The sequence below is a fragment of the Electrophorus electricus genome, chromosome 11, assembly GCF_013358815.1.
Source record: "Electrophorus electricus isolate fEleEle1 chromosome 11, fEleEle1.pri, whole genome shotgun sequence".
Taxonomy (NCBI): Eukaryota; Metazoa; Chordata; class Actinopteri; order Gymnotiformes; family Gymnotidae; genus Electrophorus; species Electrophorus electricus.
Genome location: NC_049545.1, coordinates 16848074 through 16867226, shown reverse-complemented (window position 1 = coordinate 16867226; position 19153 = coordinate 16848074). Strand labels below are relative to the sequence as shown.

Sequence of the window (19153 nt, the reverse complement as noted above, 5' to 3'; positions counted from 1 at the left end):
CACACCCATCCCCACCCATACACACACACACCCACCCATCCCCACCCATACACACACACACCCACCCATCCCCACCCATACACACACACACCCACCCATCCCCACCCATACACACACACACCCACCCATCCCCACCCATACACACACACACCCACCCATCCCCACCCATACACACACACACACACACACACACCCACCCATCCCCACCCATACACACACACACCCACCCATCCCCACCCATACACACACACCCATCCCCACCCATACACACACACCCATCCCCACCCATACACCCACCCCCACCCATCCCCACCCATACACCCACCCCCACCCATCCCCACACACACCCATCCCCACCCATACACACACACCCATCCCCACCCATACACACACACCCACCCCCACCCATACACACACCCACACCCATCCCCACCCATACACACACCCCCACCCATCCCCACCCATACCCACACACCCCCGCCCACACACACACACATACCCCCGCCCACACACACACACATACCCCCGCCCACACACACACACATACCCCCGCCCACACACACACACACACCCCCGCCCACACACACACACACACCCCCGCCCACACACACACACACACCCCCGCCCACACACACACACACACCCCCGCCCACACACACACACACACCCCCGCCCACACACACACACACCCCCGCCCACACACACACACACACCCCCGCCCACACACACACACACACACCCCCGCCCACACACACACACACACCCCCGCCCACACACACACACACACCCCCGCCCACACACACACACACACCCCCGCCCACACACACACACACACCCCCGCCCACACACACACACACACCCCCGCCCACACACACACACACACCCCCGCCCACACACCCCCACCGTCACCCACCCATACACACCCCAACACCCATACACACACACACACCCCCACCCCCATCCATACACACACCCACCCCCACATACACACACACCCACACATACACCCCCACACACACACCCCCGCCCACACACACACACCCCCGCCCACACACACACACACACCCCCGCCCACCCACACACACCCATCCCCACCCATACACACACACACCCACCCATCCCCACCCATACACACACACACCCACCCATCCCCACCCATACACACACACACCCACCCATCCCCACCCATACACACACACACCCACCCATCCCCACCCATACACACACACACACACACACACACCCACCCATCCCCACCCATACACACACACACACACACACACACCCACCCATCCCCACCCATACACACACACACCCACCCATCCCCACCCATACACACACACACACACACACACACCCACCCATCCCCACCCATACACACACACACACACACACACACACCCACCCATCCCCACCCATACACACACACACCCACCCATCCCCACCCATACACACACACACACACCCATCCCCACCCATACACACACACCCATCCCCACCCATACACCCACCCCCACCCATCCCCACCCATACACCCACCCCCACCCATCCCCACCCATACACCCATCCCCACCCATACACACACACCCATCCCCACCCATACACACACACCCACCCCCACCCATACACACACCCCCACCCCCACCCATACACACACCCCCACCCATCCCCACCCATACCCACACACCCCCGCCCACACACACACACATACCCCCGCCCACACACACACACATACCCCCGCCCACACACACACACATACCCCCGCCCACACACACACACACACACACCCCCGCCCACACACACACACACACCCCCGCCCACACACACACACACACCCCCGCCCACACACACACACACACCCCCGCCCACACACACACACACACACCCCCGCCCACACACACACACACCCCCGCCCACACACACACACACCCCCGCCCACACACACACACACACCCCCGCCCACACACACACACACACACCCCCGCCCACACACACACACACACCCCCGCCCACACACACACACACCCCCGCCCACACACACACACCCCCGCCCACACACACACACACACCCCCGCCCACACACACACACACACCCCCGCCCACACACACACACACACCCCCGCCCACACACACACACACACCCCCGCCCACACACACACACACACCCCCGCCCACACACACACACACACCCCCGCCCACACACACACACACACCCCCGCCCACACACACACACACACCCCCGCCCACACACACACACACACCCCCGCCCACACACACACACACACCCCCGCCCACACACACACACACACCCCCGCCCACACACACACACACACCCCCGCCCACACACACACACACACCCCCGCCCACACACACACACACACCCCCGCCCACACACACACACACACCCCCGCCCACACACACACACATACCCCCGCCCACACACACACACATACATACCCCCGCCCACACACACACACATACATACCCCCGCCCACACACACACACATACATACCCCCGCCCACACACACACACATACATACCCCCGCCCACACACACACACACATACTCCCGCCCACACACACACACACACATACATACCCCCGCCCACACACACACACACATACATACCCCCGCCCACACACACACACACACATACCCCCGCCCACACACACACGCATACATACCCCCGCCCACACACACACGCATACATACCCCCGCCCACACACACACGCATACATACCCCCGCCCACACACACACGCATACATACCCCCGCCCACACACACACGCATACATACCCCCGCCCACACACACACGCATACATACCCCCGCCCACACACACACGCATACATACCCCCGCCCACACACACACGCATACATACCCCCGCCCACACGCATACATACCCCCGCCCACACACACACACATACATACCCCCGCCCACACACACACACATACATACCCCCGCCCACACACACACACATACATACCCCCGCCCACACACACACACATACATACCCCCCGCCCACACACACACACATACATACCCCCGCCCACACACACACACATACATACCCCCGCCCACACACACACACATACATACCCCCGCCCACACACACACATACCCCCGCCCACACACACACACATACATACCCCCGCCCACACACACACACATACATACCCCCGCCCACACACACACACATACATACCCCCGCCCACACACACACACACACACCCCCGCCCACACACACACACATACCCCCGCCCACACACACACACATACCCCCGCCCACACACACACACATACCCCCGCCCACACACACACACACCCCCGCCCACACACACACACACCCCCGCCCACACACCCACCTCAATGAAAAGACCACAAAATTGTGACAAACATAATGGAAAACTGCTTGGGATTTACAAAGCTGTGTTTTGTTTGTTTTTAAAAAGAATATAAAACAGTTGTCTAGTGCAATTTATAACATACATTTGAAATGTCTCATCTGCCACTATCTGTAGTGGTTATAATGAAAATGTTAAAAGTGTGCCATCAACAAAGCAAGAACATTTAGGTTGCAGCATGTCAAAAGTACCAAGGTCAATGTTTCAAACAGTTATCAAACAGTAACAAAAAAAGAAGAATGCAAATTGATGTATTCTGTACACTTTTCAAAACACAAGAGCCAGAGGCAGCATGACACAGCTAATAATAGAGCCACGCTAGCACCATGAGTGCAAGCACAATGCAGACATCCTGTTTCACTTGCACCATTATGTTCAAATGAGTAGGGTGCTACACATTACTCAGTTTATCTGAAATGTCTCACCTAGCCCCTACAAAACACAATCAATAAGACAGTTTCATGTATTTACATTACTCCACAGCCTAGATTCATGTCATTTACCCTGTCAACATTACTTGAAAATGTAGGTTATAATACAATATAATAAATATCCAAACCTAGCCATATCACATCATTTTTTAGTGTTTTGATAGTTACCTCTTTTCTCCTGTTCAGAATAATTACAACGTAATTGCAGGCCATTGATAAATATGAAAGCATGAGGTTAAATGGAACTACTGACCACCTCTTACATTCACCTTTGAATCATTCTGCTACAAAAGATTATATCCCAGTGTGCATTAAAAGACAGGTAATAAGCCTAAGGTTAAATGCAAGTTACAACCATGAAACAAAAGAATACAGAAATACAGGGGTGGGCAATATAACTTATTGTGAATTGTGACTAAGGTTTTCTGACCATATCATGGATATCATCAGTATTTGTATAAGTACTGACGCTGTGTTCTTTGTATCATTCTGTATCAACAATGCTGTCACAGCTGACTATACAAGTTCATTATGTCTATGTCTCCACATAGATATCCATCCATCCATCCTTTTATCTTATTTCTGTAAAAATACATTTAAAAACATCACTGAGCTCATTAAAATATTTTTCAAATGTCTTATAGCTCCGTTTTCCTACTGTGTTGTGTCCAATTTATTATTTCATTAATATTGCAAAACAGATTGTGCATCATAAAAATGTTTTTCCCATATCACCTAAAACATGCAAATCACACCCAAGATACTATGACTAAAACTATTTTATATCTATTGAGAACTTTTGTATTGACAGAATTAACTTAATCATGTGGTGCAAATCTAAAATAGAAGAAATTAAGAGCCAAAGTCAATATGCTCAGCAATTCAAAAAATTACTACAATCAAGTCAGTATTATTGTTTGCTTTCAGATGGTGGTCTAAATACATTAGAAATATGAAGGTGAAAAGGTGCATGCCTACAAAGGTTTCAGAAATATTCACAACCATCACACTAGTAAACTGCTTACGACAGACCGACCGACCAACCAACCCACTCCTCAGGACTGCAGCTATGAATATAATAAGGTAGACTGCAAGGCAAAGGAGATGAATATATTATGCAGTGATGTTGCTGTATTGCATATTCTACTATGAGCAAGTTGTTACAATAAGCAGTCATTTGTTTTTTAGGAGCTATACTTTTGTTTAATTTATTAACTCCTCTTCATGTCAAACAAAGACCAATCAATAAGACTTGCATTAGACTTTTCCTTTCAAGTCATGTCATGCTAAAAGTCATTAAAGCACGTAATCAATAACACATATGGCCAAAAATCATACATCTCAGTTTGGGGGATTTCAGATTCTTACCTGGCAGCTGCAGTAGGTATCTGTATGGTTCTAGTAGAATCCTCTCAGTGGCTGCTTCCTCAAGACCATCCATTCCGTCCCACTTCTGCAAATAAAAACTGCCATGAAGAAAAAACCTTCTGTATTAACAGCAGATGGACACATCTCTTATGCTTACTTTAGATAGTAGATTGAAATGCTTTATTCATTTTTGTTTTGATTGATATCTGCATGTTCCGATCTAAATTACCATATGTTTAAATGGTGACACTCAATTTCCAAAGCACTAGGATGGGTACACTTGCTAAGAGAAGCCCAAGTTATCACTTTAGATTTTAAATTACATTAACTTGAAGATGGTGTAGTCTGACATTTCAAATTTCTGTCACAGTTTATTTTGTGCATTCTGAAACAACGGTCGGGTGCACAACCATTTTGGTCACAGTCTAGAGCCCCGGGTCACATAGCAAGAGTTATATAGTCAGCTTCTGTATACTGTAAGGTAGAGCCTTCTTATTTGCCCATTACCAATACTGTCACAAAAAGAGAACACTGAACAACTAAAACACATTCACACTACAGTAGTAGGGGAAAACTGCTGCAGGGGAAACCTCTACCTGCCAAATATATTGAATCGACTTAGAAAAGGCTGCTTCTTTTGATGCTGCTTAGATAGAGAGGTCAACCCAAGCACTATGAAGATGACTTGAATCAGGAGGATGGGAAACACCATATGCTTTTGCATCATCACAGAAATGTTGATAGGGACATGAGGTTTAGTACCCTCACTCTCAGCAGTAAAGGCTACACGACCTGTGATAGAGCCATTACAGAGCAATAGGAAGAATGCCATCGCAGCTGGTACTGAAGAAGTATGCACTTATATCAGCCTGAGTGGCAAACTTGCAAGTACTGAGCAACTAAGTAATTATGTTCAAAGTCAATACAGTGATTGAGATGTAAAAAATCATTCATCTGAAATCATTTTGGCCGTCTAATAAAAATAATGTTCTGTCTAGCCCAATGCCCAATTACTTGTCTCATCTCCAAAGATCCAAATGTTTTAGGATAATTTCTCATGATTCCATTTAGTGTATAATTTTACAAACGCTGTGCAGCACATCATCTTGCATTTACCTCCATGGATAAAGAAACAAGGTACATATTGCTTACTTTAACTATTATAATACAAAATGTACAAACTATGCATTTTTGCAAAAATAATGCAATGCATTAGATAGACAAATTTGTTTTGCTTTTGCTAAGGTTAGGACACATCAGCCCAACTATCAGCCTTTGGAGGGCACAAAGTTGTTGGGGGGGGGGGGGGGGGGCAATCGGTGACCAACTGTTGCCTATAGTCAGTGCAGTGTGTTCTGCACCACTGTCTCTAATTGGTTTTCATCAGTGCAATTTTGAGTGATTGTGCACATTGGATCAACATTGCAGTCAGCCATGGGCAGGAGTTTTCTGATAGTCTGTTCAGTGTAACTTTGACATGAAACAAGATAATAGAGACAAACTGTATAAGAGCATTTTTGTAACGTTACGACTTAATCTACTGAAACAGTGTGCTAGACTAGCATTATATTTTGCTAAACAGAAAGTAGTTTTGTTGTTCCAATTATCCAAAGAACAGGTGGAACATCTTACCTTGACAGTACCATGTGCAATTTTATGGAAGGAATGAGCTCAAGAGGAGTCGTCTCCCTTTGTATACTTGTTATAAGACACCTTCACCTTTGGGAAGCAGCAATTTCATTCTGAATTATGTTCTTTTGTATAGGTGCACAACTTGTGTTCATGTTGCTCATCAGCTATAGACTGTTTGGCATGTTTGAATGTCAATACATAAGGTGACATGTAAGAACTCATGTTCATAAAGCACCAAACAAACCTACTACCATTTCTTCCTTTGCAACACAAACAGTCCACAGTGCAACACCTCTTGTTGTACACAACAAATGCTTTAAGTAGATGTAGAAATGCACAAGTGAAGATTGGGCAAAATGTCTCATTGCAACTGCAGACTGCAATTCCAACAATCTTCCAATAATTTAAATTTACCATTTAGGCCCATTATCTAATAGCCTACTGATCATTGATATCCTGCAATCCCAGCCTTCAAAGTAACACATATGGCGAGTTAGAGCAATTAACTTGGTAACAACAACAACAACAACAACACTGACCTTAATTCCACAAGTTAATAATTTATTTTAAAATCTTAAAGATTTGCAATCTGAAGAATGGAGTCATTAAACCCTTATCTTATGTCACTTAAGTCTCTGCTCAGGATACTCAATGAAAAACACATTCCAATAATGGAAGGCTTTGAAATTATTTGAGCATAAAATGCAAGCAAACCAGAGAAAGATATTTAATATAAAAATAGATTAGCATTTTTTATGATTTTGCAATATGATGAGAAAATATCAAATTACATTTCTAAGGGCAATAAATTGCATCCAGCAAAGTCAATTACAGTAAGCCATGAAATAAACAGACTTGCCAAAATATAGTGAAATGAGAGACTACAGTAACTCTGAAGACATGCAGCCTAAAGCTTTCGAGGCTGACAGTATACAATAGCATCTAGCTGTCATGGAGCTCAGCTCATTACCAGTATCATGGATGTAGCAGTGACATGCTTCTGCAGTCACAGTACATCAGTGACACAAAATTCCTAACCTAGAGATTGCCTTGCCAGACACAAAGAGCACAGCATGGAATATGTATTAAGCATATACTAACACCATGTGAAATATGTCATCAAGAAAAAGGGAAAAACAAACAAACAAAAAAACCCAACAACTTCAACGTGACCATCTGTTTCACATTAAGGAAAGTCTGGAAAAACCCATGGGAAATGTTGGGGAAAAACAAGGGTTGTCAAAAGAAGTAAAATGTCCCAGCATTTACCTTGATCAATTTACTGCCAAGTACTGAATACTGACTTTTGTGCCTATATTCTACCTGCTTGTCACAGCAAATGTATGTGATTCAGTTATAATTGGTCAACAGCAAGTCAAAGGCTCAGCTCCTACCTTGTGTGAATTACAGTATCTAGGCTATCTGGCAAACTAGGCTAAATATATTCAAGTAAATTTAGCTGCACAGGCATGTGGCCCATGTGAAATGAACCTTATTAAGCTGTCATAGCTGAGAAATAATGACAATTCAATAACCAAGGAAAATCAAACAGAAATAATGACCTGAAATCATAATAGCTGGATACATGTCCATTTGACATTTGTAAATCTTTTGAAAACCCATACTGTTATTTTTAAAGTGAAGTTTGAAAGGTTCTAATGTGAGCTTTTACCTCTGAATTCTGTGGTGAATTTTATTGAAATACCAGTTTTATGAGAAATATCCATTTGTAATGGATTATAAACTTTGCTTATTTCTAACGTATATGTGAAATTGGTCCAAGTAACCCCAAAGCAGAAGTTCTGATGTTTTCAATCTATTCCACTGTGTGTACACAGATGGCTGCAGTATGCAAATAAGCTCTTAAACGAATCAAATTTATTGTCTGATGTGAGCATGATGATCTGTGCCACAGGTTTCAAATAAGTGTTCTGTGGGTGTTCAGGTAAGTCGTGTCATTAACATGATACAACACTTGTAAATAATGTTGATCACAATAAATCAAGCCAAACTTTACGCCCATCACTTCAGGGAGTCATGTGCTTGAACATGTTAATATTCAACTGTTTAACCACGCTCAGCAGCACATCACAATCGTGACACAATGTAACATTTTTGTCTGTAATCGTCCTAAAAAGCGGGATAAATTTGCAGGTGCGATAAGGAACTTGAGAGATTGCCCTTATTTTTTAATGTTAAACACAACAGAACGTTTACGTGTTACAAATATTTATAAATATTTGGAAACATTCAGACTGCAATAAAATACCTTATACATATAATAGAACACAGTGTTAAAAGATACGTGCGCTTATTGAACCTTTCATTAACTAGCCATCTTACTATCCTAAACAAACAGTTGTAAATAATAGCCAAACGTATTACATCCAAAACGGAAAAACAAAACCAATGACCACGTGTGAGAAATCGCCAACTAGTTAACGAGCTCCGTCGCCGTTACAACGGGCCTGCAGGTGACGCGATGCCAACAGTCCAAAATACTAGGCTTGGCATATTACAAAATACATATCGCCATCCGAGGTACTCGCGAGCATATTACACAGTGCGAATTTATCGCGAAATAGAGATGCACTAGAGATAGAGATGCACTGATTAATTGAACTGAAATCCAAAAACACATCACGCCTTTCAGGTATGACCACAAACAAATGCGCCACCCACCTTCTAAATCGGGAATTTATAATCCGGGTACTTCCGCTATCGATTTCCTTTCTTCCTGAGAGCCAAATTGCTAATGTTTAGCACGCTAGCCAAACCCTGGAGTTTCTTTCAATGGTATTCACGAATCATCGAGAAGCTGATGGCAATAATGCTAAAATCCTTTTCATGTTGCTTACATATGTTATCAATATAATCTAAGATTAAAAATACAACCCAGACGATATACTAAAAGCGACGTTTCTTGGCTGCTTTGAACCCAACGAATTCTCCTCCTCACATTCAGTGTATTAATACACCATAGCACCTGAGAAGAGAAAGCGCGCTAGAGTGGGTGGAGATGCCCAATTTATCTGACCAAATATTTTGGGAAATGTAGTTTACTAAAAAGCAATGTGCATATTCAAGTTGGTCATGGCTGAAAACATGAACCTTCCATTGAAACTACACTTCCCAACAAGCGTGCGTGCGTTTTCACGTGAAATAAATGGATTTTTTTCGAGAAAATGTTATCCAATAAAATCAAGTAGGCGGGATCATACATATCTATTAACCAATGAGTGAGAGCATTGTCCACAGTGGGTGGTTTTGTGTACCCGTCAGTCATCTTCAGAAGGGTAGAGGATCGCCACAGAGAAAAGGAGTCGGACTGGTGAGACGTTTCGTCGGATTTGGTTCCCGACACGGATCCCGGGTTTTCGGGCGACATTTGAACGTTAATCATCGAGGATTATTTTCTGTTTTCCCATGGATTAATGTTAGTTTCCAGAACATCAAAGCAGGAAAGTCGTGTTTAATTGAATTGATCAGGTAAGATGACTTATAAAATGTCTTAATAGCTATTATGAGAGAAAAATAATGGGTTACGCTACATCGACTATCAATATTAGATTAAACTCTCTCCTTCCAAAGCTTTACATGGCGATGTTCTCTGTGCTTGCGTTAAAGCCAGGAACTCCGATGTATACCTTTTTACGTGTATACTGGTCGATCAGATGACTTGCTAACCTTGCTTAACGTACTCTGAAGAAAAGGGGGTTTGTCGGGTAAATAGTATATAGTGGGTACTTTGTCACTTTATCAGTTCGATATTTGTGTATGCACAACAGGATATTGAAACTTGTGGATTTCGGTACAACTTGATATCAGTAGCTGATGTTGTGTTGGAATTCGTAAAATTACTTGAATCGTAAATACTGCTGTTCGGCATCAAATAACTGATCGGGGAAACACTGCCTTGTTGTATAGCCCTTACGTAAGGCTTTGTGCAGTATACATCGGTATTTAAAAGCTAATTTCGCCTGAAGGCTTTAGCAATGGTCAAATTTGGAGTTTGGTAGGTCTGTAAAATGGGAATTGCTGGTATGCAGGCAGTGATCTCGTAAGGTTACAATCTTACTCGTACGGTAGTAGTGAACTCTTGTTTATCGCTAGTTTGATTACATGAATGATACATCGCTACAGTTTTTACTTTGAACGTTGATCTATTGACTTGTCTTTTGGAAATTCCATGTTTACTTCCTCTCCTCCACCGTCATTTTCGAACGACAATCTCACGATAGAGCAGAAATGGCTGGCGAGGTAGGCTGTAGTGTTTTGGCAAGCTTTTCATGTCTATCGTCGGTAGTTGTCAAAGCACGGCAGTCTAGTCGTAGACTATTACCACTCTGCAGGTGAGCAGGGTTATTTGTTAGTCTTTTTAAAATTATATTTCAGTGACTAGTCAGACTAAAACGAGCGAAGACCGAAAACGACAGTTGTTATTGTCTGAGGTGGTGACATTGTTGTCGTATTGGATGGCGACGTAGCCTGTTTGAAAATGTATCTACAAGGCAACTGTTATATGTATTCTTTAATAATAACCAAGCATAAGGACAAGGTGAGGCCTATTTGGGTAAGTTTTATTGTCGTTGTAGTAAATGACCTTGCTCTGAGTGGCTTTAGCATGTTCATTGTGCAAGCTTGTTATACATAGCCGTCAGCATTTTGTATTCGAGCTTTTCGCCTCCATTTAGAGCTGCTTTTTGTCAGTTCTCTGTGATTAATCTTTAACTAGTCCATGAGTGTTTATCCATTCATGTTGGCTAGGGTTTGTGATTCCCGTGGCTTTAATCGGCTCAGCCCTTCTCTGTAATAGATGGTCTGGGCTTCGGAAAACTCGGTGTCGTACTGAAAGTGAACAGATCGAACATGGTTTACAATAATACGGGATGGGAAACATCCCTTTGTGTCTACAAGGCACAATGGTACTCCTAAATTGATAGAGATTTAGAAATAAAGCGATGTCAAAGCGATTCTTCGACTTCACGTTGCGTGCATTTCGCTGTTTCCACTGTTGGACGGCTTAACTGCTGTGTGGCAAAGAAATGGCGTCATCGCTTGCTGTAGCGCAGCAGACATTACGCTAACTTGCTCACCAGTATGGGCTACTGTAGTTTCTCTTGAGTGAATGCTGCGCATCTCCGATAAATTCCCCGTAAGAATATTCACTTTGGGGTCTTATAAGAACTTCACTGACTGTAAGCAAAGTGTAAACACCGAGTTTAAAAGTTAGGTTCTAAGTTGACTATTCAAGGAGACCGCTAGCTGCTGGAAAAATCTTGTAATTGAAGCTGCACGAAATCATAAGGCAGGTTAAAGTATTCCTAAACGCTCAGTACACTGGTTAAATGTTTAGGCGAAATGGTGCAGCAAGTTAGCTTGGGTACTACGAAGAACCCATACACTTGCCAAATCGTATTTGGGTATGAAGAAACTAACTTGAGTATATAGTATAAACGTTACTCATAAAATCGGTTCACAATGCAAAACCTAAAAACAGCATAGCCTACTTCTCGATCAAATCAAAACTAAAATAACTGTCAAAGGTTTACAGCCTTCTCTTCGTGTCTCAACCTAAAACACATGGCTTGCAAAGCCACGATAAGCAGACTGTTCATGCGCGCTGTTTTCATTTCTCATTTAAGTGCCTTTTCTCTTGTATTCCTCTTTTATGTAGTTATGCTATTTTATGTTAATTATGTGGATTACTTTCGTGTGCTTTTTTTTTTGTCTTCTGTGTCCAACTGTTGTTCACCTTTTCTCTTCCTAAGCTGAAGATTTGAAACAGTGGTCCCTCAAGGATTGTTGTGGACAGGCATGAAGGTAAGATATTAGTCGCTAACTTTGTCTCCCACAGATCAAGGAGCTTATAAAACTTGTCAGAATGAGTGATCAGTTGTAGCTCTCAAAGTAAAAAACATGTCAATATGGATGTTGGTAAATGATTCTTTGTCCGTACTTTTACTATCTATACTCCCAAGATAGTCTGTGGTGTAGTATAGGAGAAGAGCTGAAGAGTTATGGGATTTTATTTTGTTGTTTGATTTGCTTGTTTCTGTACATATTTTCTTTGATCCTGTACAGAAACAGTGGCACATTTTCTTTTGTGTTTCATGGGCTACAGCACTGCAAGTTGTTTTAAGAGAAAAAAAAACAACATAAGAGAAACACCTGATGTGAGTTATAAAATCAAGTAATTCTCACATATTTAATTATCAAATCATCAATCAAGCCGGGAAAAAAGTAAAAAGAGTAAACTGTGTGTGCTGTGGCCCTTAAGCATCTGAGTCCAGATCCTTGGGTTATATCAACCAGTGTAATTGGGCATAGGTAACAGCAACAAATTCATCCAATGGGAACAAAGTACTAGGCAACTGTGGTATTTGACAAAATTACAGTGAGCTACCACATCTCTGCTACACCAAATACAATAAGTGCAGGCTAATATAGCCTTAAGTATTGCCATCAGTACAAGTTATTGCTGTTACATAATGAGAATGTAAGCTGTTTTTCATGAGTTAAAACAAAACAAAAATTGCTGATTGCTTTCTAATGCTGTCATGGGCATGTTTAGTACAACAAATGTTCTTTTGCTGATATGTGTAGAACCTTAATATAACTTAAGTATGGCTGTTTCTTAAGTATGGCCATGTTAAATGGTCAAAATACATCACACATAATTTTGTATAAAAACACCTTGGACAGGTTTTAATATAGTAGTATGTTTTAGATTTATCATAAATTATTTGTAAGTAGTTACAAGCTAAAATGTAGTTATCACTGAAAGCTGTTCTTATTTGTGAAATTAAAAAGCTATTGGTGCTCTTTGACTTCAGATTTAGTTAACTGTTAATTTGCCAGTGAAATTACATGACATGAACAGGTAGCTGAATTACTGAATGAATTTCAGTTAAAAAAAAAAAAGTTTACCAAACCATTAAAAGGTGGTATGGTCTAAATATATTTTCCTGTCATTGTAATCAGTGTAGTTCACTACTTCACCTTATCCTAAATGGTCCTCCCTATAGTGCAGTTAACCTCTCTTGTAGGGTACTTATACTGAGCCTTAATACTACTTATTGCCTTTTCTTTTTATTAATTTCTTAGCAGACTTAACATTAATTACTATAAGTAAATGTAATTACAATAAATGAGTCACACTCTGTAAGTTGTAGATTGCTGCTGCTGATGTTGTTGTTGTTTTGATGCCATGTCAAGATATTTGAGTAATTATGCAGTGATTTTTGTTTGTTTGTTTGTTTTTTGTCTGACCTTTTCACACAAGGCATTTCATCTCACCTTAATTTCAATTAATCACCAACACAGGAACAAATGATAGTGATTTAAGGCGTATCTTGGCTCTGGCCTCCTGTTCATTGTATTTGGAAAAAAATCTATGAAATTAAAGAGCACAGTGCCACATTGATGGTATGTCAGTGTGTGGGTAGAGATCTAAAGTTCTAGAGTTGATTCTAGATGTAAATGCAGAGGTTTTTTGTTGTTTTTCTATATGACCAAGTAAGAGTCATTGTTTGTTTATAAAGTAGGTCATTATAAAGGTAATAAATCATAATGGATAAATATGAGTAGATAAACAAAGCCAAAACACTAGGTGTGTCAAATCAGCTATTTGCTACATTTAAGAATAAAAATTATAGTGGTGAAATTAGTAATAGTAGGCCACAGATGACCAGAGTAGTGGAAGACAAAATACTATTGAACAGTTCAAAAACCCTACATGAGCTATAGGCATAGATGTGTCAAAGGCTGCAAAAGACAATATCAACAGCATGGCCTTCAATAAGTTTATATTCAACTAAACCACTAATTATCAAGAACAGAAACACCTTATTACATTTTATTTTAAAAAAAGTATTTTTGCAAAGATTTTGCACAGATCTACTGTGGGCAGATAAGAAAAAAAAGCAGTGGAATTGGTAACGTTTGAAGAAAAAAAAAGATTTCTTGCTTGATAACATATTGCCTCTACTGTGAAACCTTGTGTATTGACCATGCCACTGTTTATTGGGCTGTCACTGGACCTGAATCATTAGGTTTCACTGATGATGTTAACTGCTGTTAACAACAGCAGTATGAATTCAGATGTGCATAGAATTATCCGAACTTTACAGATCCCACCAACTGCGTCAAACCTAATGCCTGATGCTTCACTTTACAGCAGGACATACTTCTTAAGGTTTTGCAAGGGATTCTACAAGAGCCAACTGTCTCAAATTAGTCTGCTACTTTTGTGAGAGGCAATAAAGTGTGATAAATAACCCTGGCAACCCATAGATGCTACTGCTATGTTGTTGAATGCTGGGGCTGAGCAACAAGTCACAGTGATTGTATCAATTAGTGTCCTTGCTATATGAAGGTCAAAGGCCATGCAATGTAAGGATATATGTTAACTTGTTCAATCTGTTTTTAGAAGTATGTTTCATTTAGGTTTATTTGGACTTTAGCTTACTGAACATGCTTTTCCTGTTTTGGCATATGCACTAGATGTGTTGTATTTCTGGGTTTATGCACAAAACCACAAAGTCAGACTTTTAATGCTATATAACACAAACAAATTAACTAATCTTTAAAGGTGAAAAGAACCTTGTATGCTTTCTTGGCCCATCCATGTGCATAGACACCCCCCCCCCCCCCATTTAAGTAAGGAAGGAACTGATGCCAAGAGAGGCAGTGCTATCCACAGCCATGCAATTTAATATGATATACTTTGATGCTAGTTTATGAGGTGTTTCTGATTTATCAGCTTGCTTTTTTTGTCAGTTTGACCTTATTTACAAACTCATGTTTGTCATCTGATTTGGGATCACTGTGCTGTAATCTTATTTGTACGAGAATTATTGTTGATTTGAAAAAATTTCTAGGTTACTAAATGACATTTTTAATACTAGATACAATATATCCTTAATATATAATATAACCTTATATAATTTATTTTATAGTGTCAGGTTGTTGTTTGCTTTTGTAAATAACATGGAAATAAGTTAACCGATTTACAATTGCCAATTTTACAATTTAAAGTCACTGTCTTGGTTGGATGGGTTACCACCATACAAACATATTTCAAACAACATTGGCTTAAGTAGGCTCTACATAGGAGTGATGCTTTGTTCTGTATGTATGGCACCTTGTCCTTGTTATGGGAAATATGCTCATTTCAAATTAACTTTATGGGAGTAAAATTGCCATTGTTCCATTACGTATGGACTATATAGTATATACACTCAACAACCAATCAGTAAAGTTGACAAGACAAATATAACTACATAAGAAAACATCTGTAATCTGTTTTCAGATGCTACTTAATTTTGCATTTGAGGGTGGATATACTATTTTGTCAAGGGGAAATCCTTCACTCTTTATTTTCTGTTTCCATGGTAACTAGCTTCAGCAGTACTACTTGCAGGATTTTCTCAGTTGGTCAGAAAAATGTTAGGTTATTAGGGAGATGAGGTCATTGGGTGCCTCCATATTAGTGATGTGTATTGTGATCTTATTTGGTGCTCATTTATGCTATTGGTGTATTGAAAACTTTGCACTTAACATCTGTTTGTCCTTTTTTCCCCACCCCAAGATGTGATTCCTTTGAAGAGACATTTCTGAATCTAGGATCCTAATAACTATTTTATTTGACTCGAATAGTAACTTAATATGTTTACTTCTGCTAAATATTTTACGGAGGCAAATGCTCAGCTAAGATGTAGTTGCTGTCTTTTATTGCAGTTAAATCTGAACATGTGCTACTTAATCTGTAGTATATGCAAGTAATACAAGTATATACTAGCAGTGGCTGTGTGACTAGTGTTACATGTATCACGTAAAGCATGATTAGGTGTTTCTGTGTAATAAGTATGATGTAAACATATCAGCAAATCCCTGAACTTGTGAATGTCCAGAATAAAGTTGTTAATTCTCCAAGAGCTCTACACTCAGCATCTTTGTGCACTCTGTTATGTACATATTTTGTGCCCTCAAAGTATATTGTAACAAACTGGAGAGCCCATGAAACATTTAGATCTTTTTGTAGTCCACAAAAATTTGGTGTTTGAGAGACATCCATTCTGGTCCTATTTGATGCAAGAGCATATGAACATTGATTAAATTTGAACTGCAACAAAAGTGTAAAGAATGTGAGTTGAGGGCTGCTGAGAGTGAGATAAATCGGGACAAAATTGCCTTCAGTCTAATGGATAAGCATACCAAAGAAAGCTACTTGGAGAACCCAAGCTAACGTTGGGAACAAAGCTAGACAGTTGTAGAGCAGCACAGATTGCCAGAGAGCAGATTAGTGTAATGGCTGCCCCCAAAGAAACAAGATGAAGTGCATGCAAGAGTAGAAACTGCAAAGCTAGGGAAGTAAAACAGATCAAAGATCCTGCCCATCAAAAAAAGGAAAACCATAGCATATGTTTGTGACATAGATGAGGGAAAACATAGGCTGGGCATGCTCCGAGGCTATGGTGTGAAGTGCAGTGCATGTGGCAAAAATAATCACTTCACAAAAGTAGTGCACTGCAAAAGCTGTACAGTCTGTTAAGGTTACAGGTTCATTGTCTGTGGGCAGTGTTGAATGTAAATGCACTTATTGCATTATAGGATGAAGCATGGCATGCCACGAAGTTTGACAGCATTGCTGACTCGAATGTCTTGCGTTTAAAACACTTTTGAAATCTTCCAGGTAGTGTACAAGGTACCCACTTACAACACTGGTGGCTTATGGGGGACGGAAAAAAAAAGTCTCCAGCAGGCTTTGCCTACTTAAAATGCACTACTGAACGTGCAGAAGCTACTGTTAATCACTAGGCAGAAGACATCTCCAATACTAGGTAAAGCAGCATATCAGGAGCTAAACCTCGTCAGACGTAAAGATAAAATTCAGTGGAAACAAAAGAAACTAGGGAATCAGTATCTTGATGTGTTCCAAGGACTAAGTTAGTATCCTGATGAATGCCACATTTATATTAACCCTGACATGCCTCTGGTTATTCATGATTGCAAAAAAATACCATTTGCCGTCATAGATTGAAGGAAACACTAACGAAGCATTAGCAGGCATGCTCTTGCTCCAGTTATAGAGCCGCATGCAGTTTAATGATGACTGAAATGGAGAATGGCTCTCAATGTCTTGATCCATGTGAGTTGAACAGAACAATAAAGCATGAACATATATCAGCAGCTGACGTTGTTCAGGGTAAGCTCGCTGGTATGAGGACATTCTCCATACTAGATGGAAAAAAAAAGTTACTTTCAGATTAAGATGGACACACATTCATCACTTCTTTGCATTTGACACCTCATGGGGGTGCTGCAGATTCAAATGTCTTCCATTTGGCTTAAAGTAAGCCAGCAAAAGAATAGTGAGACTTTGAGACATACAGAAGTAATTCGTATGTCATAGCTGATTTATATAATCATTGCTGCTTCTGATGAGAAGGAACATGCAGAGAGTGAGGGCTATGAATTTGAAATTCAGTGCAAACAAGGTGTAATACATGGAAAATATTGTGAAGTATATGGCTTATGTCTTGACGACACTTGAAGGTGTGAAGCCTTACGGAGCCAAAGTTGAAAGCAATCAAAAACATGCCAGCCGTGATTGATCAGAAAGGAATGCAGCAGCAGGCACAGCATGTCTGCAACAGTTGTTGAGAAAAGACATGGAGTGGAACTGGGCTCATGAACATGATGCAGTGTTGCGTGAGCTTGTTTTAAAAAAAAAAAACTGTCAGTGGCTGTAGTGCTCTTTGACACCAAGTCAGGAGGACTACAGGCAGACACATCCAAGGATGACCTCAGTGCATGTTTGATTCAAGATGGATGGTTGTATACGTGTCTTGAACATTGACTGAGACTAAGTGCAACAATATGCAACTGCTTGTAGTTGTGATTTGCTGCACAAATGTACCACAAATGTGTGTTCCAGCAGAGGTCCAGTCATGAGCAATTAGAAGCCATTTTTGCTAAGCCTGTTAGAAAGGCACCAGCAAGGCTACTATGATCGTCAAGTACACTCCAGAAAAATAAATGATGATTATTTATTTATGCAGAGAGCCACTAAAGTCAGATTCCTGAATGGTGGTGTAAGCTAGGTGTTCATATATTTGAGATTCAAGGTAGGTTGTCTTACTGCAGACTGCTTAAATCTAAGTAGCCGGAGGTGCGACGGCTTCCTGACAAAAAAGCATGCATAGCGATTGCAAAGCTGAAAGATGTATTCGCCAGGCATGGTATGCTAAGACAAGCAGTAAGTGCCATTCAGTAGTGCTGAAATGTGACAGTTTGCAAAAGATTGTGGCATC

At 41.6% G+C, this 19153-nt stretch overlaps 2 protein-coding genes across 10 annotated transcripts in view; one reads left to right on the top strand and one right to left on the bottom strand.

Moving 5' to 3' along the window:
• The window catches only part of ggps1 (geranylgeranyl diphosphate synthase 1), a 43062-nt gene extending 33241 nt beyond the window's left edge, over nt 1-9821 (bottom strand). The window contains exons 1-3 of one of the 4 annotated variants that reach the window (XM_035531847.1): nt 9519-9821; nt 6837-6923; nt 5205-5302 (exon numbers count right to left, since the gene is read on the bottom strand). In XM_035531847.1, coding sequence (XP_035387740.1) covers nt 5205-5302; nt 6837-6850 — 112 coding nt within the window. In that variant the 5' untranslated portion in view covers nt 6851-6923; nt 9519-9821. Of the gene's footprint in view, nt 1-5204; nt 5303-6836; nt 6924-9518 lie in introns of those variants that run through there. The other 3 variants (XM_035531849.1, XM_035531848.1, XM_035531850.1) reach the window with 3 other exon arrangements.
• Nucleotides 9822-10154: 333 nt separating this feature from the next.
• arid4b (AT-rich interaction domain 4B) overlaps nt 10155-19153 on the top strand; it is a 48650-nt gene continuing 39651 nt past the window's right edge. For 4 of the 6 annotated variants that reach the window (XM_035531518.1, XM_035531516.1, XM_035531515.1 and 1 more), the window contains exons 1-2: nt 10155-10325; nt 12608-12659. In XM_035531518.1, the coding sequence (XP_035387411.1) occupies nt 12654-12659 (6 nt within the window). In that variant the 5' untranslated portion in view covers nt 10155-10325; nt 12608-12653. Of the gene's footprint in view, nt 10326-11015; nt 11410-12607; nt 12660-19153 lie in introns of those variants that run through there. The other 2 variants (XM_035531514.1, XM_035531513.1) reach the window with 2 other exon arrangements.